The sequence below is a fragment of the Astatotilapia calliptera genome, chromosome 3 (assembly GCF_900246225.1).
Source record: "Astatotilapia calliptera chromosome 3, fAstCal1.2, whole genome shotgun sequence".
Taxonomy (NCBI): Eukaryota; Metazoa; Chordata; class Actinopteri; order Cichliformes; family Cichlidae; genus Astatotilapia; species Astatotilapia calliptera.
In genome coordinates this window covers 32632485-32654928 of record NC_039304.1, presented here as the reverse complement: position 1 = coordinate 32654928, position 22444 = coordinate 32632485, and the positions used below count along the sequence as shown (strand labels likewise).

General features: G+C 37.5%; 1 protein-coding gene across 1 annotated transcript; it reads right to left on the bottom strand.

Annotated features, from left to right (window-relative positions):
• Positions 1 to 1235: 1235 nt before the first annotated feature.
• On the bottom strand, positions 1236 to 21304 carry LOC113019263 (integrin alpha-M-like). The gene is made up of 30 exons (XM_026162845.1): positions 21222 to 21304; positions 16893 to 16995; positions 16611 to 16714; positions 16139 to 16209; positions 15786 to 15900; positions 15348 to 15475; positions 15106 to 15251; positions 14504 to 14654; positions 13547 to 13697; positions 12733 to 12806; positions 12442 to 12562; positions 12127 to 12266; positions 11888 to 12034; positions 11587 to 11796; positions 11360 to 11493; positions 10560 to 10702; positions 10303 to 10457; positions 10059 to 10184; positions 8950 to 9023; positions 4607 to 4748; positions 4420 to 4518; positions 4234 to 4313; positions 4063 to 4149; positions 3899 to 3968; positions 2994 to 3092; positions 2801 to 2881; positions 2570 to 2680; positions 2381 to 2494; positions 2192 to 2302; positions 1236 to 2024 (listed from the first exon to the last, which is right to left on the bottom strand). The coding sequence occupies exons 1-30, from the start codon at positions 21256 to 21258 to the stop codon at positions 1926 to 1928; spliced, it is 3423 nt and encodes a 1140-aa protein (XP_026018630.1). The 5' UTR covers positions 21259 to 21304; the 3' UTR covers positions 1236 to 1925.
• Positions 21305 to 22444: the final 1140 nt, after the last annotated feature.

Here is a 22444-nt window from a genome sequence, read left to right as displayed (position 1 = left end):
AGCTTTATAGATAAAAAGTATAAAAGTATAGCATTTCCACACCTTCGCCATAAAAAAGTATGGAGAAGGCGTGGAACAGCTCATGATCCAAAGCATACCACATCATCTGTATGATACAATGTATAAATCATGGCAATCCTCCTATATTACTCTACTTTGTGCTGGAGGACCAGATCCTAGGGGTAGACCCTATTTTGGCGCTGCATGTTTTAGGGTTTAAAATTCACAGAGATGCAGTGTTTAGAGAAAATGCATCTCAACTGTTGTATTATTGTAGGGTCTACTTTACAATATAAATCTCCCTGAAGCGACTGTGTTGTGATTTAGCGCTGTATAAATAAAATTGAACTGAATCGATATTCCTGACACTAAGGGTTTTCACTTAAACAGCAGTTGTCCTTCATCTCTCCTGGATCACCTGGAGCTTTCTTTAGGTGCTTTCCCAGCTTTGACAAATGTACAGCTGGGATAAGCACATTTACTCAGGGCCTTCTTGATATGATGTTCTTCTGCTTCCCTGGCCGCTGTGTCTGTGGACATCTGTGTTCGCTCTGTGTTGTGGCATCCTAATGACACCCATTTTGTGCTCCAGTTGATGATGAGAGTCAAACTTTAAAAACACTGATCACTATGCATTGCTTTATGGTACACATCAACTTTTAAAAGTCCCTCATACTGACAGTTCAAAGAGCAATCACACTTGGTCGCTGCAGAGAGTGGTCCTGTTGCTGAATTTGGGGTCATCCTGTAATCTCTTTCGAACGCTTCTGTGAAAAGAGATGTAACATCATACGAGACCATTCTTTCATCTGCCTCCATAATGACCTCTCTCATCTTCTCAACAAAATCCAAGGTGAGTGCCTTCCTCTCTTCCATGCTGATGTTGGATGCTGGGTGCTTTGGATTGCTAAGACAGGCCGAAACTTTCGTCCACAGTTGCTCTGCTTCCACATCTGCAATGTTGTTGTTTCAAATTGCTGTTTCTGTGTATCAGGGGCTGGGTCTGTGACACAGTATTTTGAGTTCATTTTGTATTTTTGATTTCTTATAGTTGAGTGCTATTCTGGTTTAGGTTTTCATCTATGTCCCTTTGTGTGAGTCTGCTCTTGTTCTCTGTGTCAGTATGACTTGTATTTCTTGTCTGTGTGTTTCATGTTATCAAGCCCGTGTTGTCATGTCTACAAGTATTTTCTTATCTGGATGATTGACCATGCATCAAAGACAACATGACAATATGTTGTATAAAAATGATTTCTTTTAATAAACTTATGATAAACTGCTGTTATCTTTTGTTATGGGTTTCCTTTGGGCCTCACCCGTGCACGTTTGAAAAGACAGATCTAAGGTCTCTGTGTTTTATTGCTCCAAGTACTTGTTTAACGAATTGTTTCCTCTAACATCTTTCTAATTATAGCTTCATCATATGAAACCAAAAACAATTTTTTTTTACATATTGCAAATGACAAACACTGACGTATGAGAAATACTTTTTATGCAAAGTCACATCACAGAGCTAAAACATTGCATACCCTGTCCATTATTTCTCAACAAAGCAAGTCACATTTCACAAGTTCAGTTTTTTAAAGCAAGCAAAGTGTTTTTTAACTATATCTATTGAATTTGATAAGTTTTACAGTACATGATGGCATGACAATTAGTTTCACTGTACAATGTTTGCAGTAATTTAAATTGAAAGGTGAGCAGAAGGATTCCTCACAAAATACAGTATTGTGAGCCTGTTTTCAATGTCTTGACCACAAGTGAGGAAACTATATGAGTGATATTAGACACAGCAAGCTGTTTTTATTCGATCAATCAAATGTAGTAGAATGGACATTTCTACGTACCATGTTCACTCCTAAAACTATCCAGAGGATCTATAGATTTCATATAAATTAAATGTACAACTACATATGTGATCTTTTTTACTCTGGTAGGGTTGTGCCTGCATCAGTCCCAGGACTCGGACCATCTGCAGCATTTTCATTTATCATCTGTTTGTATTTGCTCTTGAAAAATCCAGCCTAGGAGTGCAAAGAAAGCCAAAATGTAACAATCATGCATTAAAAATGAATGAAAATAATCAAGGTATATGAGTAAATATAATAACCTTTAAACTATTTTCAACAGGATATGTTCTCTAAAACCTTTATAACTGATTAGTTGAAAAAGTGTAAGAGGAGTCTTTCACCTTATACAGGCCAGCTGTGAGTAAGGCCAGAAAAGCCAACCCTCCCAGACAGCCTCCAACGATCTCTTTGGTGAAATCTGGCTCAGGGTAAACTTCTACCTCTGCCTCAATCTGAGAGATGAAGTGACAGGATGTTGATACCAATGAAACTCTTAATAAGTAAAATGAGAGAAAATAATGTGTACACACCTTGCGAACAGGAGTACTGTTGTCAGACCCTGTTGAAAAGTAGATGTACTGGGTTTTGTCGTACTCCAGACTGGCTGTGCTGGTCAAAAGGTATTTAGCAGATTGAAGTCCAATCTAAGAAAAAATGTAAAGCTTAACAGTTGTAACAAAAAAAAATCTTTCATTTAACCCCAAAATCCCTCCAGTTACCTGCTGTATCCATCGTGAACTAATGTTGGCAGAGATTTTGTACGTCGTACTCTGCAGTCTTTCCAGGAACGTGTTGCACTTGAACACTCTGCATGTGGCTACAGAGCAGTCCTGTGATTTAAAGAGAAGATGCAACACAAGCTGTGAGCCAGTGTAATGTGATTTTTGTTTGTTTGTTTAAATCTACAATCAGGTTAAATTTGAACAGGTAAAGTGCAGATGCATACTTACCACCACTTTATCCTTTTGTATCTTTGTAACAAAATCTCTGACACTTGGTTCTTCGTCATCTCCTTTCTGACAGTCTGGAATCTGACATATGTTTGATTTAAGTTTTATTGGTCTTAATTTTACCATATGCATCCATCCACAATAAAGTTATTTGTAGTTTCAGCAGCTAAAACATATATTACATAACTATTACCTGTAGACTGCTCAAATCCACCCAAATGTCTTTTTCACCAAGCCTCACTGGAACCCTGATCACCACAGTGAAATTAAGCGCTCTGATATCATTTGTGACCTAAATGAATGAAGAAAAGGACCAAATGAATTAGAGTTAGGTCTAAATCATACAATAAACTTTTAAAGAGGATAGAAGTTATAGTCTAAGGAGCTTGGAAAGAAAAGCATCTGGACTTCTTTGAGTTGCTTGAAGACGTTTCACCTCTCATCCGAGAAGCTTCTTCAGTTCTAAGGTCAAATGGTGGCGAGTCCCAGATTTAAACCCAGTGGGAGTTTCCCCCCAAAGAGGGACAAATGACCCCTGATGATCCTCTACCTAATCACATGAGCCAAGGTGTGAAAGCTGGTACTGGGTACTCTCCCTTTAAAAGAGCCAAAAGCCTTGCTTTTCACTTCCTCCATGTAAAGGTTGGCTACAATAAGTGACACGGGGGTTTACGACACCAACTGTCTGCCATCTATAATCCAGTTTTGAGATCCCTTCCCAGACGCCTTAACGCCCACTCACATCCTGGGCCATCTGACCTCAGGAAATCACATGATAAGGTGGGGCCAGGTTTCACAATGAGCTCACCCGAAACCCTGGCTGATTGTGACCCACACCCGCTTTCACACCTTGGCTCATGTGATTAGGTAGAGGATCATCAGGGGGTCCTTTGTCCCTCTGTGGGGGGAAACTCCCACTGGGTTTAAATCTGGGACTCTCCACCATTTGACCTTAGAACTGAAGAAGCTTCTCGGATGAGAGGTGACAGGTCTTCAAGCAACTCAAAGAAGTCCAGACGCTTTTCTTTGCAAGCTCCTTAGACTACGATGACCTGGATGACTGAGAACCTTCACAGACAGATAGAAGTTATATTTTACCTTAACTGACTTTTGGACTGGTTTCTTCAAATCGTTCTTCCCAAATGTGAAATTGTTATAGCTGAGTGAGCTAAACAGACATGTTTTGAGGTTTAAATATACATTATGTAATAGAACATTTGTTACTGTGTGATTTCTTTTGTTACAAACATAACAACACACACCTTTCAAATGTCATAAAAATGCTGTATTTTACATCAATCGATTTCTTTTTGTAGAGTTCACTTGTAGGGGCATGCTCCTGATTTCCACTGAAAGAGAAAAGAAAAGAAATCTGTTCTGTATCTGTGGTGCTGTTGCATAAATTAAGAGTATCTATACCAAAGCAACAGTACCTGGTGGCATTTGCAGTGACAAAGATCTTCCTCTCAAGTTGACTATTGGTTTCAATCCCATAGGAGACAATTAAGGAAGCCTTAAATGAATGAGAGAAATGAGTGACTTCCCTTTGTCTTTAAATTGTGCAAAAGTCACAAAAGAAAGATGTTCTGTACAAATACAATAAAAAAAAAGAAACAAACCCCAGTTTTGCTCTTGAAAATTGGCTTGTCAATAGTGCAGTCTGTCCTTCCTTGTGACAAACCATCTTCACTGTCCAAGGAGTTGCACTCAATCCGTCCCTTTATTAGGAATAAAATGACTGCTGAATGGATTGGGAGAGCAGCAGATCAGTGATAAACTAAAACAGACTAGATCCTGATGCCTTACCTGCTGACCCGTGAACTTCCTGTAGGAGAGTCCAGCTGGGTACGTGAGAATAACACGGCTGTTGTAGGAGTTTTCTCCTCTGTTCTCCACTGTGACTGTGACATTCAAAAGCTCTTCAATACCCACTTTAACCTCTGAGGATCTGACAGAGTACAAAGCCCGATGAGAACAAGGCAAAACAAGACAAGACTAGAACCATACTAATGTCACAGTATTCCAAATGTAATGCACTTTGAGCTTTGATAAACCATGTTATTTTCCAGCTCAAACAGTAAGGTAAATTGCTTTGCTAAGATACTGATGCTAAAAGTGAAAAAAAAAAAAAAACATTCGTAATTTCTTAGTGAGTTAACATTCTAATACTTGCTGGTTCCCCATATGGAAAAGAAATAGAAAAAAACTTATAAAAGACTTTCATCAGATGTGGCCTACTTCATATAGTGAATCATAAAAGGCTTATATGATTTACTCATGAAAGTGGACACTTTCATATATTGTTTTAGTAAGTATCCAAAACATACAAGTTTCATTTATATAATTATTCCAGGGATCTTATATCTGTTTTCACTCTTGTATGCTTTTCATACAAGTTTCACACAAGACAGATACAAATTGTATAAGATTTATATACATCCTCAGTGACCGCCTTATTGCTGTCCATCCTCCCGAATCCACCCCATATGGAAAAGATATATATAAATCTTATAAATTTGTATCTGTCTCGTGTGAAACTTGTATGAAAAGAATACAAGAGTGAAAACAGATATAAGATCCCTTGAAAAATCATATAAATGAAACTTGTATGTTTTGGATACTTACTAAAACAATATATGAAAGTAATGAGAAAGTGGCCACTTTCATTAGTAAATCATATAAGCCTTATATGATGCACTATATGAAGTAGGCCACATCTTATGCAAGTCTTTTATAAGTTTTTTCTATTTCTTTTCCATATGGGTAGCACAAAAACAACAGTGTCATCAGTTTCAAAAATATTAATAATGGTTGTATAAGGACAAGTTAAGTGACATTAAGTACAACTTGCAAATAACAACACATTTGAAGAAAACAAGACGCACAAGCAAAGCTTAAGTTTTGTACAGTGGGATGCAAAAGTTTGGGCAACCTTGATAATAGTCATTATTTTCCTGTATAAATCGTTGTTTGTTACAATAAAAAATGTCAGTTAAATATATCATATAGGAGACAAACAGTGATATTTGAGAAATGAAATGAAGTTTATTGGATTTACAGAAAGTGTGCAATATTTGTTTAAACAAAATCAGGCAGGTGCATAAATTTGTGCACTGTTTTCACTTTATTGATTCCAAAACCTTTAGAACTAATTATTGGAACTCAACTTGCCTCGGTAAGCTCAGTGACCCCTGACCTACATACACAGGTGAATCCAATAAGGAGAAAGAGTATTTAAGGGGGTCAATTGTAAGTTTCCCTCCTCTTTTAATTTTCTCTGAAGAGTAGCAACATGGGGGTCTCAAAACAACTCTCAAATGACCTGAAGACAAAGATTGTTCACCATCATGGTTTAGGGGAAGGACACAGAAAGTTGTCTCAGAGATTTAAGCTGTCGGTTTCCACAGTTAGGAACATATTGAGAAAATTGAAGACCACAGACTCAGTTCAAGTTAAGGCTCGAAGTGGCAGACCAAGAAAAATCTAAGGTAGACAGAAGCGACGAATGGTGAGAACAGTCAGAGTCAACCCACAGACCAGCACCAAAGACCTACAACATCATCTTGCAGCAGATGGAGTCACTGTGCATCGTTCAACCATTCGGCACACTTTACACAAGGAGATGCTGTATGCGAGAGTGATGCAGAGGAAGCCTTTTCTCTGCCCACAGCACAAACAGAGCCGCTTGAGGTTTGCTAAAGCACAGTTGGACAAGCCAGGTTCATTCTGGAATAAGGTGCTGTGGACTGATGACACTAAAATTGAGCTATTTGGGCATAACAAGGGGCATTATACATGGAGGAAAAAGAACACAGCATCCCAAGAAAAACACCTGCTACCTACAGTAAAATATGGTGGTGGTTCCATCATGCTGTGGGGCTCTGTGGCCAGTGCAGGGACTGGGAATCTTGTCAAAGTTGAGGGACACATGGATTCTACTCAGTATCAGCAGATTCTGGAGACCAATGTCCAGGAATCAATGACAAAGCTGAAGCGGCGCCGGGGCTGGATCTTTCAACAAGACAACAACCTGAAACACTGCTCAAAATCCACTAAGGCATTCATGCAGAGGAACAAGTACATCGTTCTGGAACGGCCATCTCAGTCCCCAGACCTGAATATTATTGAAAATCTGTGGTGTGAGTTAAAGAGAGCTGTCCATGCCTGGAAGCCATCAAACCTGAATGAACTAGAGATGTTTTGTAAAGAGGAATGGTCCAAAATACAGTGGGGCAAAAAAGTATTTAGTCAGCCACCGATTGTGCAAGTTCCCCCACTTAAAATGATGACAGAGGTCAGTAATTTGCACCAGAGGTACACTTCAACTGTGAGAGACAGAATGTGAAGAAAAAATCCATGAATTCACATGGTAGGATTTGTAAAGAATTTATTCGTAAATTAGGGTGGAAAATAAGTATTTGGTCACCTCAAACAAGGAAAATCTCTGGCTCTCACAGACCTGTAACGTCTTCTGTAAGAAGCTTTTCTGTCCCCCACTCGTTACCTGTATGAATGGCACCTGTTTGAACTCATCATCTGTATAAAAGACACCTGTCCACAGCCTCAAACAGTCAGACTCCAAACTCCGCCATGGCCAAGACCAAAGAGCTTTCGAAGGACACCAGGAAAAGTATTGTAGACCTGCACCAGACTGGGAAGAGTGAATCTACAATAGGCAAGCAGCTTGGTGTGAAAAATTCAACTGTGGGAGCAATCATCAGAAAATGGAAGACATACAAGACCACTGATAATCTCCCTCGATCTGGGGCTCCACGCAAGATCTCATCCTGCGGGGTCAAAATGATCATGAGAACGGTGAGCAAAGATCCCAGAACCACACGGGGGGACCTGGTGAATGACCTGCAGAGAGCTGGGACCAAAGTAACAAAGGTCACCATCAGTAACACACTACAACGGCAGGGAATCAAATCCCGCAGTGCCAGACGTGTTCCGCTGCTGAAGCCAGTGCATGTCCAGGCTCGTCTGAAGTTTGCCAGAGAGCACATGGATGATACAGCAGAGGATTGGGAGAATGTCATGTGGTCAGATGAAACCAAAGTAGAACTTTTTGGTATAAACTCAACTCGTCGTGTTTGGAGGAAGAAGAATACTGAGTTGCATCCCAAGAACACCATACCTACTGTGAAGCATGGGGGTGGAAACATCATGCTATGGGGCTGTTTTTCTGCCAAGGGGACAGGACGACTGATCCGTGTTAAGGACAGAATGAATGGGGCCATGTATCGTGAGATTTTGAGCCAAAACCTCCTTCCATCAGTGAGAACTTTGAAGATGAAACGAGGCTGGGTCTTCCAACATGACAATGATCCAAAACACACCGCCAGGGCAACAAAGGAGTGGCTCCGTAAGAAGCATTTGAAAGTCCTGGAGTGGCCTAGCCAGTCTCCAGACCTCAACCCCATAGAAAATCTGTGGCGGGAGTTGAAAGTCCGTGTTGCTCGGCGACAGCCCCAAAACATCACTGCTCTCGAGAAGATCTGCATGGAGGAATGGGCCAAAATACCAGCTACTGTGTGTGCAAACCTGGTAAAGACCTATAGTAAACGTTTGACCTCTGTTATTGCCAACAAAGGTTATGTTACAAAGTATTGAGTTGTATTTTTGTTATTGACCAAATACTTATTTTCCACCCTGATTTACCAATAAATTCTTTACAAATCCTACCATGTGGATTCATGGATTTTTTTTTCACATTCTGTCTCTCACAGTTGAAGTGTACCTCTGGTGCAAATTACTGACCTCTGTCATCATTTTAGGTGGGGGAACTTGCACAATCGGTGGCTGACTAAATACTTTTTGCCCCACTGTACCTTCAACCACAATCCAGACTCTCATTGGAACCTACACGAAGCGTTTAGAGGCTGTAATTTCTGCAAGAGGCGGATCTACTAAATATTGATTTCATTTCTTTTTTTGTGGTGCCCAAATTTATGCAGCTGCCTGATTTTGTTTAAACAATTATTGCACACTTTCTGTAAATCCAATAAACTTCATTTCACTTCTCAAATATCACTGTGTGATATATTTAACTGACATTTTTATTGTAACAACCAACGATTTATACAGGAAAATAATGACTATTAACAGGGTTGCCCAAACTTTTGCATCCCACTGTAACTGTGCCTCACCTGGTGAAGTTGAAATCCACTTTCAGGTTATCAACGCATTTGTTATCAGTGCCGCAGTTGATCTCAAACCCTAACTGTGGAAGAGAGCATGATGGAAAAGTACACATTATAAATTATTTAAAGACTAAATAAGTGGTTTTATGGTGATCCAATGTGCTACCACATGTAGGTCTACGGGCAATAAAATCAACAAAATAAAACTTTACAAAGACAGAAAATAGAAGTTAATATATACACACAAAAAACACAGTTAATAACTGCAACCCTGCACAAATTAAAAGGACTTTGAGTCTGTTTTGAATGTAAACACAAAGCCACAGTAACAGAAACCCTTTAGCACACTTCTAATCTAATTGTGGGAACAGTTCAAAAAGCTGCACTTGATCTGATGTGAGGTTTTTTGAGAGACTGGGGAAGCAGTTGTTCTAGAGTTTTATGAACCAAAAGAAGGATTTTTATTTTAATTTTTATTTATAAAGAATGAGAGCATGATGGTAAAGTGTAAAATGCATCATGGACAGAAACAACTGCATTATGCTGCTAACACAACTTCAGCTCTTTGCAATCACCTGCACAGACAACATGCTGATACAAGTACTCAGAGTTATGTTAGCTGAGTGAATGTCGACCTCAGGTCAGCAGCAAGACCCTGAAGTTCAACATGTAACAAACTGATAAGGTGTCAGGCTGTATCCCCTGCTTCTACCTGTTCATGTTTCTAAAGTAGAATCACCGTGGCGATAGCTTGAAAGTCTCTTTTTGCAGGGTTTCATATTTGCTTTTTGCTGTCAGCTTTGTATTCATACATAAATACTAAGAGGAAGGTCATATGTGTGACTTAAAAACACATTTTTTTTTCTATTTGATATTTATTTCTGAACAGGCAGAAGGCCTTCATGGGCTCAGCTTAAAACATGCCGTCACTGCATTAATGATGACTCATTTACTTCAAGTACTTGCGCAGAAGTCGCTCAAAGAAGTATCAGTCAGTTGCATGCCTACAATAAAATTGATTCAGTAAAGTTAAGGGCAAACCTAAAAGTTTCTCATAACTTCATAAAGACTAGCCTCAGTTGGTCAGCTAATAGGGTTTTTAAAGGTTTACTTACAGGATGAATGGTTGTTGTTTGGGCCTGCGGGGCAAGACTTGGTCTGAGGTTGGTGTTTGAGGCCGAACCATCAAACGTGAATTTGAGCTCATTGGAAAGTTGGTTGAGAGCGTCTTCGGGGCAAGCCTGCAAGAAGAGGTTTAGGTTCAATGTTGGAGGAGTCTTAAAAGTAAAGTTAATTAAACAAAATCTTAAGTTTAATGACTTTTAAGGACTTTATTTTAAGATTGCTATTAGATCTTACCTCAATGAGGAATTTTACAGGTGAACATTTTTTTATTCCTAAGTCAACAGTAACTGATCCAGACTGCTCTCGTTGTTTCCCACTGATGTAAGCTCGGTTGTTTGGAGGCTTGCGAGTGGCATCCAGTGTTATAGTGTAATCAATCCTTGCTCGAGCTAAAATAGAGGAATAGAATTTGATTTTAATGTTGCAAGTTTCAATACAATAAAATTAAAATGATGTGCAGTGATTGAGAAAAAGAGAGAAGGATGATTAACCTGTGCCGACTGTAGACACTCTGCTCATAGTCAAGCAGATTTCAGCTGTATTCTCTAATGGTTTTGAGCAGTCTACATTCTGTGTAGGGATTTTGTTTGGGCTAAACGATACCTCAGCTCTCACCATTACTATGGGTCTTGATCTGGAAAGTAAAAAGAACACGTGTGAAGGACATGGCAGATGGCTGCCCCTGCCTGAGCCGTGTTCAGACAGAGGTTTCTTCCTGTTAAAGGGGAGAATTTCCTTTTGGAAAGAGAACTTTTGATTTGATCTAATTGTCTGGGTTAAGCTGTGTGAAAGGGAAAATATGGACCTGAGAAATGATATCTAAACTGAAAAGGCAGCTTTAATGCTGAATACTTTCAAAAAAACAACAAAAAAAAAAAGCAAGGGATTCAAACCAGAAATCACAGGACTTATTTAAAGGGAATATGCAACAAGGAACAGAGGGAGACTCAGACAGTATAAAACATCAGATAATGATGGAGATTGGAAACAATGAAACAAAACACAACTGAAAATAATAAACAAATTATTCAGAGAGGTAAGTATGAGAATAAAGGGAAACACTGGGGCGCACTAGAAAGTCAGAAACTAAAAACTTAATAAAAATTGAAGTAGGTCTAAATCATACCCCAAACCCCAAAAAATATAAATGCTCTAAATTATTGTAAATGATTTGTGTAATAATTTAACATAAATCATTAAAGCTTTTAATAAAATATATTTGTAAATGTGCCATTCTTATAATAATGAACTTTAGAATGTACCTAAATATTTGACCATTACCTGGACTTACCTCAGTAAGGCAACTCTACCCTTTGAACCCACCGCTAAGTCAGGCAGTTCATCACCACTCTGGTCAAAAGACGACTGACTGATTGACACGCCAAAGAACTTCAGTCCTGACTGGACCTCAGAGCCAGTAATTCTCTGAAATATTTTAATTAATCAGATTTCGTAAAATATTGACTTTACTTGATAGATGAGTTTAGACATCTTTGTGAGGTCTTTGATGTTGTGTACCTGTGAGTAAGTAGGACTGATTCCTCCTCCTTCACCATTAAATATGTAGACGCTGCCTTCACCATTATTCTCCAAAGGTGCTCCAACTGCCAAATCCATGAATCCATCTGAGTTTAGATCAGGCAGCACAGCAAGAGAAGAGCCGAACCTTCCTTTGACAGCTGCATGTCCTCTTAGTATTAACGGATCATCAAAATTACACTCCACAATCTGAAAGCAGGAGAGTGAATATTTTATAGTTAATAAAAATTTGACAAATAAACCGATTAATTTAATTGGATTAGATAAAACTGTGATTTACCAAACCAGTTAGTCTGCAAACATAAACTCTTCCCTCTCTATCAGGCTCCATGTACATTGGGGCTGATATGAAGATCAGATCAGTGATGTCATCATTATTTATGTCCATGGTACACACCTCTGCCTCGAAATATGCACCAGTCTGATACTGTGTAAGGAAGATATGATTATTTTTGTATCTGAGATCATTTCTATGGAAATTATAATTTAATTCATATCTGTCTTAATACAAATGCATACCTGTGATGAAAAGGGCTCAATCTTTTGGTTTTTCAAGTTTTCTCTGTTAACAGCAAACACAACTCCTCTGTGTTTATATCTTGGAGCACCAACAACTGTCAGAGAGCCATGCCAGGATTTAGCAATCGCCATGGAGTAACCTAGAATTTTGGTTTTCAAAAGGAGAAGGCAGATTAAGATTCCTGATTAATCCTGTTAAATTATGTCTGTTATGCAAACTCTTCAGTGTGTTTGTGTCAAAGAATTACAGCAGAGCGGTTTATATACATGATCACATGTGTATGAGTTAGATTGTTAAAGCTGTAATATTCTTACCAAGATAGCTGTCAGGCTCCAAAGACACATCCTCATATGTTTTCACCTTCTGGCCTCCAGTTGTGTATTGCACGTAGCCTCCCTTCCACTGGTTTGCACCAACAATAGACGTCTGAATTCCCTACAGTGCAGACAGGAAATACATTTTATATACAATTTATTTTACATTTAAAATCTGGAATGTGTTTAACCTGTATTTGCCATTAGAACTTAAAAACTGCCACAAAGGCACATGTGAATCTTTCTTTCTATGACTAGACTGTCTGGTGAGTTTCAGGTAGTTTTAATTACCTCGGGCACATAAACTGCACTGAATCCCTCTTGAGACATTTCCATTTTCAGTGACTCTCCACTGCTTTGAGATCCTGTAACAGAAAAATAAATGAGAAGGTAAAAGACAGACACGATGAGTCAAATTCAATTTGAAGATTAATTTCTTTTATTATGCTTCAAGTAATTATTTAACCTCCTAGGACCTGGCATCCACATATGTGGACATCACATTTTGGGTTATTTAGACTCAATTTTGCTCTACATGGGCCTGATATCCACTGACGAGGACATTATACTGCTACTGTTCTATCAAAATTTTAAACAAATATCCTCATATGTGGCTCTTATTTTTCTTAAAAACAAAAATAATGTAAAAAATAATAATCTGGCAATTCTTTGTTTTTTCATTCATCTGGCCCCAATATGCCCAAATATCAAAGAGAAATTAAAAATGCATGTCGTGGAAGAGTTCTGGTCTTAGGAGGTTAAAATTTTTTTTTACAGTTTATTATATAACTACTGAGCATTTATTGCTCATTTTACAAAATGTAAAGTTACATTTGCTTTTACAGGTGACTTTACTGAATACAGTACAATAAAGTTAATACAATGTACTAATTTTAGTTGCTTCTTATTGTAGCATTTTACACAACAAATGAAAGTTAACTGCTTCAATTCCAGAAGGACACAGATCCTCATAATGAATGTGAAAAAAATCCCTTGTGAATAAGTGAGCGGCTGAAAGTAGCATTTATTACAGTGCAATTATTTTAATTTTTGAAACATTTACAGGAATTTTAACAAAGTTGTAACAATAAATTTATGTTTGTACCTTCGATTGAGAAAATTTTGTCCTGCAGATTCTGTCTTATTACTTCAAGTGCGTCGAAGTTCTCCACTTGAAAGACGTGTTTGTTTGAGGGAGACGATGCAATGGTGCGCAGTTCTCTTTTGGCATCAGGGTTAGCAAATGCATTCCCCACCTTGTTGACAAATATGTTTGAGTCCTCATACTACAAAAATTATTTGCTCACTTTATTAAAATACATTCGTTAAACTTCACTTGATTTACAAACAGGTTTTAAACTCTCTAACACTGAATAGAACCTAAATCCATGATAACATTTATGTCATGCTATGAAATAGTTTTTACACATATTTTTTCCTCTACTAGCTGTATTTGTATTACACACATATCTCATGTTTCCATTAGTAATTCAGCTTTTTCATTTAAGAGACTTCATTTAAATTTTACATGGTCAGTGAGTTTGGCTTTGATTTAAATAAATGCACTACATGTACATTATATGGTGCATATACAAATGTGTGGCCAGCATGTAACCAAAACTCCTAATCTTTGAATTCGGGTGTCTTCGGTCATATCACTACAGGCAAAAAAAAATTCAATCCCTTAGCCATGCAGTCTGAATTTACAAATATTTGTGAATGAGTGAGTCATTCTAAAGAGCTCACTGAATTTAAGTGTAGTACTGTAATATGATCGCACTGCTGCAACAAGTCACCAAATTTTATTTGGTCTGCCTGTATATTTCATGATTGACTTTAAGTGGTATTATTCCAAAGTGGAAACATTTAGACAAAAGCTGTGCGACAGGAATTTCATAACATTGGTTTCTACGGCCAAGCAACTTCAGGAGCTGTAGTGAGTGAGTGGTTCAGGACTTTTCTCCCTATAGTGCAGCATAATGTGACTGTAGTGTGACAACTGAATAAAACTCATTATTATAAAACTCAACATACTGCAGGTTTAAATAATGGAAGTACTTACCCCAATAGCAAATCGAACAATGTTTTTACTCTCTGCTAGCTGTGCTGCACCTCCCAGATCAGTCCGATCATGAGATTGTCCATCAGTAATTACTATCAAGACCTTCTTGACATTTTGTCTGGAACCTCTTTGTGGTGTGAAAACATTGTTCCTGTCAAATAAAAAAAAATCAAAATAATTTCAAAATATTGTTTTACAGTTGATCTTGTAACTTATACACAACCAGGTAAACTGCATTAATATTATTATTTCTGCATGTCATTCTCTTTGGCAATTTTTTTAACTTTTGCACAAATCAACCTAATACAAGTTTGTTTGTTTGTTTGTTTGTTTGTTTGTTTGTTTGTTTGTTTGTTTGTTTGTTTGTTTGTTTTTTCAAATTAAACTCAGCAAATATTTGAATTTAGCCTTAGTTGGGGTCATATCATCTTCTCTGTAGAAGATGACACTCTGAAGCACAAGTTTGTGTACAGTGTGTCTTTTAAAAGGCTTCCCTCAGTCATTCAGTCCACACAGTACTTAATGTGATCAGATTTATGGAAAAAAATCAACTGGACAATAATGTATCTGCACTTCTTCACTATTATAACTGCATTATTTACACAACATATGTGATGGCCTCGGCTGTGTAAGTAGCTCCCTCCTGTTGACTGATGTCATTGATGTCAGTCTCCACTGATCCAGATGAGGAAAGTTTCTTAAAGTAAAAGTGAACCTCGGGTGAAGTAGAGAACTGGGAAACAGAAAACTGAAAAAGAGAGAAAAAATACTTAATAGAAATAAAAATGTAGCTATTTTATGTCTTTGCCATGATTTTACTGACAGAGGGACAACAGCTGCTCACCTGTGTGTCACTTGAGAGAAATGATTCGATTAGATCTTTCACAAATTTCTTCATTGTTTGAAAATCAGTATTATCTACACTGCCTGAACCATCCAACAGAAAGGCAATGTCTGCTTGTGTTCTACACTCTGTCAAAGAGATGGATTCAAAATTATATTGTTTTAAACTCATATAATGCAAGCAAAAGGATTTTGTACCTTGGTAAAGGGTCAGTGAATACCACACATTTAAACATAGTCCCTTTAAAGTGTCCCCTTCGAACATTTTAGAGGACATCACTAAATGTAATCAGGTACCAGGAGTAATGATATACATGGTGTGTGTGTGTGTGTGTGTGTGTGTGTGTGTGTGTGTGTGTGTGTGTGTGTGTGTGTGTGTGTGTGTGTGTAAGAGAGAGACAGAGACAGAGACAGAGAGGCAAAGACAATTTACTGTTACCTTGAATAGAAGAAGGTATGGGTGGTCTGATCCTTTTGAAACTTTCCATCTGAAAGCACACACCGTTGTACATGGTGATACTTCTGCAGTCCTTCGGAATGGTTGGACCACACACCTGAGAGGAGACAAAGCCAAGATGCCATAATTCAGCAGGTTGAGTATTTTTTGCCACTTAAACAATTATTAATTCTATATAAAATCAAACAAGAAATTCCGACACAACTCTTTAAAATCTGCTAACTTTTAGTCTATTTAAAGAAGAGAGAGGGAGGCAGAGAGATAGAGAGATATAGATATAGAGATAGATATAGAGAGATACAATCACTGGTAATGTCTGCAGTTAAGTAACTCACCACAGTGTTTTGTGCTGTCGGGTCACTTTTCATTGACAAACCAAGCGACATGTTGACTGCAAACTCTGGTGCTGTATTGAAAGCATTACAAATGTGTTAAAACACTCCTAAAATACACTTTGTGTAAGGAAGAAAACAATATTCAAATTGAGAACTACAAAGTGCCACAATTCATGAATTGGCATGATAAATATTTTCAAAATGAAGGAACGCAAAACAAAACTCAGTTTTACTTTTCTTCGTCACTATTGTCAAAATTTAAGAAATGTTTTCTTGTTTGTATCAAGAAAACAGTTGGAAAGTTTATTTCATTTTTAAGGCTGAACGTTACATACTAAGATATCTAATATGGAAATCTACTGTAACTGTGATTTGATTTAAACAAATGTATGCGACAGGATCTATGGATATCTATTTTTATGGCAAAATACTATCCGAGTTTTAGCACATTTAGAAATGAATGGTTACCTACCTTGAAATTGTATATTTTGGCAGTTTTGGGAAGAGGTTTTGCAGCTGTATATTTTCCCTCTTTCGTTTTGTGAATGCTGTTCCAGTGGAGCACTGACGAGCAAACTAACAAAATAAATCCAGTCAATCATGTAAGTCTAGAAAGCAAACTCTAATTAAATAAACTCCATATGTCCATATAGCACAACAGAGATGGTAAATAAAAAAAAAAAAGAAATAGCAGTAATGTTAAACATGCAGCTGTAAACCCGCTTTCAACATAACTATGCATGTCCTGACTTACTCTGATTGTCTTTGCACCACCTGGTAGCCAAAACCAGCAGCAGAGTTACTCAGGGTCTTCCAAGCCACGGGATCAATATTGAAACAAATTGCAGCTTTTAACACTGAGAATTAAAGAATTAAGAAGGACATCAGTAATTTTATTTAAAGCCACTGTAAAGGATGATAATGTGGTTACAGGCCTCTAATTATTATCACACATAGGAAACTGTAAATAGTATATGAGTATACATGTATAATATATCAGTTGCTATTAAATTCCTTTCTTTTGAATTCTTTTGGTGACAGAGAAAGACTGGACTCAGTCATGATCACTCAAAAAATGATCTTTATTTTTACATTTCCGGAAAGCACTCAGTTGGCCCTTTTTAGACTGGAAGCAAACTATATTAAAAACAAGTAATGATAAACACTAAATAAGCACTAACAATATATTAATTTCATGACATTGCATTCATTTTTATCTTTTTTTATAACCATAAGTTTATGTTGTTACCACTAGAGCGCACCAAAGCCAGACATTTTAAAGTTCTGCACACTGTGGCTCAGAACAAATTTCCCCATAAAAATTTTAATTTAAATTTCGCTGTAGTTAAGTATTTTCTGACATAATCATTCTATAGTGAAAATCTACAACCACACATAACAAAATCTTTGTTTAAAAAAACGGAACACCTAAACTGTCCTGTTGTTTATATTTGTTAAAAAACAAAGCCTTCCTTTTTTGGGCATGATAAGAACAGTCAGTATGACATCATGTAGCACTGTTGCTTGTTCAACAATGACAGCTTCATGATGTCTTAGTTTCCAGAAATATAAGGTTATCTAATATTCTTCCTCATCAGCATGACAGACTCAACTTGTTTTTTGTGGCTTTCAAAGGAATAAAGAAAAAAAACTTGTGATATACACTACCAGTCAAAAGTCTGGACACACCTTGTCATTCAGTGGTTTGTCTTTATTTTTTGGTCCTTTCTACACTGTATATACATACTGAAGACATCAAATACAGTAAGTAAGGCATATGGAATTATGTAGCAAAGAAAAAAATATATAACTCTAAATATGTCTTATATTTTAGATTCCTGAAAGCAGCCACTCTTTGCTTTGTTGACAGCGCTGCAAACACTTGGCCTTCCCTTAACCCTTGTATGGTGTTCGGGTCTGTGAGACCCGTTTTCAGTTTTTCTCAAAAGAAAAATTTAACAATTAATTATTTTTTCAACCTGAAATTCATTGGCTTTGGCTTATTTTCTGTGAAGAACATAAATCCGAACTAATTTTCAATGACCTCATACTGTACCTCCCCCCACGCATTTACATTACATACAAGGTGTTCGGGTCCACTGGACCCAGGTCTAATAAAAGTGTTGAAAGTGCAGGTCCTGTGTTCCCACACTCTGTCCTCCTCCTTTCTGGTGCTGCTGATAGTGTTTTCTTCCCCTCCTGCTCGCGCACAAAGTTGCCACATTGTTGAAAATTCAACTACCAACACCGTCTGCTCTTACATTCCCGCACATTTTACCCTCTTTCTTGAGGGATCCAAATTTTATTTTCTCATACCCTGTCCCTCCTGCAAATTAGGGGCATAATACTATAAATAAGACTTTGCCAGTGTGGTTCTTTATCATAACTGATCAAGATGGCAAAAGATTATCTGCTGCGAGGGCCATCCAAATGATTTTGGAAGAGAGAGGGGCTTCGGATGATGATGTTGACAAAGAGGTTTCAGAATATTTCACATATCTGAAAATTCAGAGTCTGACAGTGACTTTGAAGAAGAGGATGAGGTTGAGCACCATTTAGTAACAAAACGAAGACGAGTACCCCATCTGCAGCCAGCTCCAGGACCAGAACAAGCCCACCAGACAGCAAGTGAAGAAATATGGATGTCAATAACTGGTGAAATTGGATGGTCTTCTTGCCCAAGAAATGAGCCACCCTGCAGAGCTGTTACTGTGATAAGCCAGGGCCAACACGGCTGACAGTTACTCATGTGCAGGACATCAAGTCTTCATTTGAGCTTTTCATCCCAGATTCCATCCAGAAAATTATTCTGGATTGCAGTAATCTAGAAGGACGGTGTGTTTTTGGAGAGAGGTGGAAGGAGATGGACCAAATTCATCTAAGAACCCCAAAGGCCTACTTTGGGGTTCTTATCCTTGCAGGAGTTTTCAGGTCCAAAGGGGAATCCCCAGAATCCCTGTGGGATGCAGAAACCGGCAAGAACCTTTCCGTGCATCAGTGTCTCTGGAAAACTTCCACAAAATTTCCAGGATTATCCGTTTTGATAACCGAGACGACAGACCAGCTCGACGGCAGAGAGACAAGCTAGCTGCCATCAGGACAGTGTGGGATAAGTGTGTGCGCCACCTCCCCCTGTTTTACAAACCTGGGCCTAATGTCACCATTGATGAGCAGCTGATCTCATTTAGTTGTGAAACATATTGCTTCACGTGTAAATGTGTTGTGTCTTTCCACGCACTCTACTTAATTATAACTGATTTATTTTTTTTATAACATTTTATAAAAAATAAAAAAAACGAGAAGCACATTAATTCATAAATGTGATCTAACAAAGGTAAAGGGAAAAAATTAACCATGTTTGCTGTTCATATGGTTTGTAATTGGGATGAAGTAAACATCTGTTGAGTAATTTAACATAAAATTGTTTGATAGTGTTAATTTGGAAAGCCAAAACTCTAGCGGGTCCACCAGACCCATGAACACTGGCTGAGTAACAAAAATATGAACACCACACAAGGGTTAATGAGCTTCATGATGTAGTCACCTGAAATGGTTTTCACTTCACAGCTGTGCCTTTTCAGGGTTCACTTGTTGAATTTCTTGCATGCTTAATGGGGTTGGGACCATCAGTTGTGTTGTGCAGAAGTCAGGTTAGCACAGAGCTGACAGCTCTATCTGACAACTGTTAAAATTCATATTATTGCAAGAACCAATGAGCTAAGTAAAGAGAAGCGGCAGTCCATCATTACTTTAAGAACTGAAGGTCAGACAATCTGGAAAATTGCTAAAACTTTTAAGGTGTCCCCAAGTCACCTCTGCTGCTGAGGATATGTTACACAGTGGAAATTTATATTTATCTTGTATATTGTTTTTATTCTGATTTTTAGTGTTTATTTATGAGTGTCATTTTATTTGCATGGTTTTATTTTGTTTCTATTGCATGGTTTTTTTCCCCAACAGGTCAATGACCCCAAACACACCTCCAGGCTGTATAATGTCTATTCGACCAAGAAGAGTGATGGAGTGCTCCACCCGATAGCCTGGCCTCCACAGTAACCTAAAAACCAGTCGAGATGGTTTGGGATGAGATGGACCGCAGAGTGAAGGCAAAAGAACCGACAAGTGCTCAGCATATCTGGGAACTCTTTCAAGACTGTTGGAAAACCATTTCAGGTGACGACCTCATGAAGCTCATCAAGAGTGTGCAAAGCAGTAATGAACGCAAAGTGTGGTTGTTTTGAACAATCTAAACTATAAAACATGTTTTGAGTTATTTCACACTTTTTTGTTAACCACATAATTCCATTTGTGTTCATTCATAGTTTTGATGACTTCATTGAGAATCTACAATGCAAACAGTCATTAATATAAAGTAAAACCATTAAATGAGAAGGTGTGTCCACACTTTTGACTCAGTGTTTTTCCCTCAGCCTTTGCTCTTTTTTTTCTTTTATTATTAACATTTCTTCTTAATTTACACAGAGATTAATTTATATTCTGTCATAAAATAAACAATAGCCAAAAGTAACAAAGGTGGATGCAGTGACAGAATATAAAGATATAAGAACATAAATCAAAGTATGATGTGACACTTATGTGAAAAGCTTCCAATTCTGTGTAGCACTGAATAAAACATTCAGATATGTCAAATGAACACATGAAATCATGTCCAGTTCTGTTTGCTTTTGATAAATAATGAAGAAGTTACTTTCTTCAGTATGACTATTTAGGAAACACTTTTTTCACTCAGTAAACATCAACAACAGAAAAACAAAACATTTTAGTTTGGAAGGTATTTTTATAGTCAAACTAAGCTGATTGTAGAGTTCAGCAGGTAGTTTGATTCAGCAGTAATGAAATGTAAGTAAGGACATGACCATTGCCAATGTAATTCTAAATGATATCTTTTCCCTTCTAATATGTCGTACCTGCTTTTTAATACCATAAGAAATATATAGTGTTTTCACTGAAAAATGTCACTGTGCTTTATTTAGTAGAAACACTAAAGTCATATTTTCACTTTTTGTATAAACTTATAATTAGAGAACAAAAGACAAATTCAGAATGCACAAAGTTGTCTTACCTGACGAGAATAGTGTAGCACTAATTATCCAGTTCATTGTGTTACTTCCATGAAAAACATAAATCACACATGAGTTCAGTATTACTTCTGCTGATAGTGTCAGAGAAGGAGATGAAATCAACATGCAGAAATCATGAGACAGTTGCTCCAATGTAAGAGGTTCATTTAGAGGAACTCTTAAGTAGGAGGAGCAACACTGACAGCACTGTCTGTTTGATGCTACACCACACTGTGGTGGAATGGTTTAATGTGAATTAACCTCTTAATTTCAAATAAATAATAATAAAACTCACAGTAAACAGACTAGAAAGTTTATTAGTTTCAGGGTAACAAGATCAAATTAGTGTAATTTTGAATATTATTTAAAATAAGAAATAGCAAAATAAAAACTCTCTCATATCTGTTCCTCTTTGCTGATGTGAAACTAAAAGTGTTGGTTAAAAAAATGTTTCTTGAGATTACAGTGTCAACTTCTTTTCATAGTACTGTGGTGAAAATGTAAAAAAACATTTAAATTGAAGTGTCTGTCCAACTCACCAAAGCATGGTTTAGAAAACCTTCTTCTTGAAAAAAAAAGAATCTAAAAATAAAAAGTCCATTTCTCCTTTTCATCTGACTTCCTCTGAACTGTTTCATACTATCTGTGAGAAAATTTGCTAATGTGCCACTTTTGCAAGAAGCATGAGCTGGTCTCCAGGCCTGGATTAAATATGTACTCTGGCAGTTGGCAGTTTGTCTTGTAGTTCGAAGGTTGCCGGTTTGAGTCCCGGCTCCGACAGTCTCGGTCGTTGTGTCCTTGGGCAAGACACTTCACCCGTTGCCTACTGGTGGTGGTCAGAGGGCCAGAGTCCGGCAGCCTTGCCTCTGTCAGTGCGCCCCAGGGCAGCTGTGGCTACAATGTAGCTGCCATCACCAGTGTGTGAATGACTGAATGTAGTGTAAAGCACTTTGGGGTCTTTAGGGACTAAGTAAAGTGCTATACAAATACAGGCCATTTACCATTTACCCCCATCTCACTGATGTGCACACATAACCAAAAGTGAAGCAATTTTAAATTACAATTTTATGTTCAGCACTAGTGTCAGGTAAGTTACTTTAAAAAAGTATTTAATTACTAATTACTTAATCAATATTGTATTTAAAATACTTATCTAATTACTGTGTCTGAAAAGTAACTTAATTACTCAATAAGTAATTTAACTAAATACTTCTTAAAATCCCTA

Bases quoted from the DNA above. Each gene is read 5' to 3' on its own strand.
- LOC113019263 (XM_026162845.1), bottom strand. From the start codon at position 21,258: ATGAACTGGATAATTAGTGCTACACTATTCTCGTCAG. The intron at 14,655-15,105 runs GTAAATAATGCA...TTTATTTGACAG, and splicing joins GAGGCCATCACATATGTTGT to GAACAATGTTTTCACACCAC. The intron at 3,093-3,898 runs GTAAAATATAAC...TCATTCATTTAG, and splicing joins CAGTCCAAAAGTCAGTTAAG to GTCACAAATGATATCAGAGC.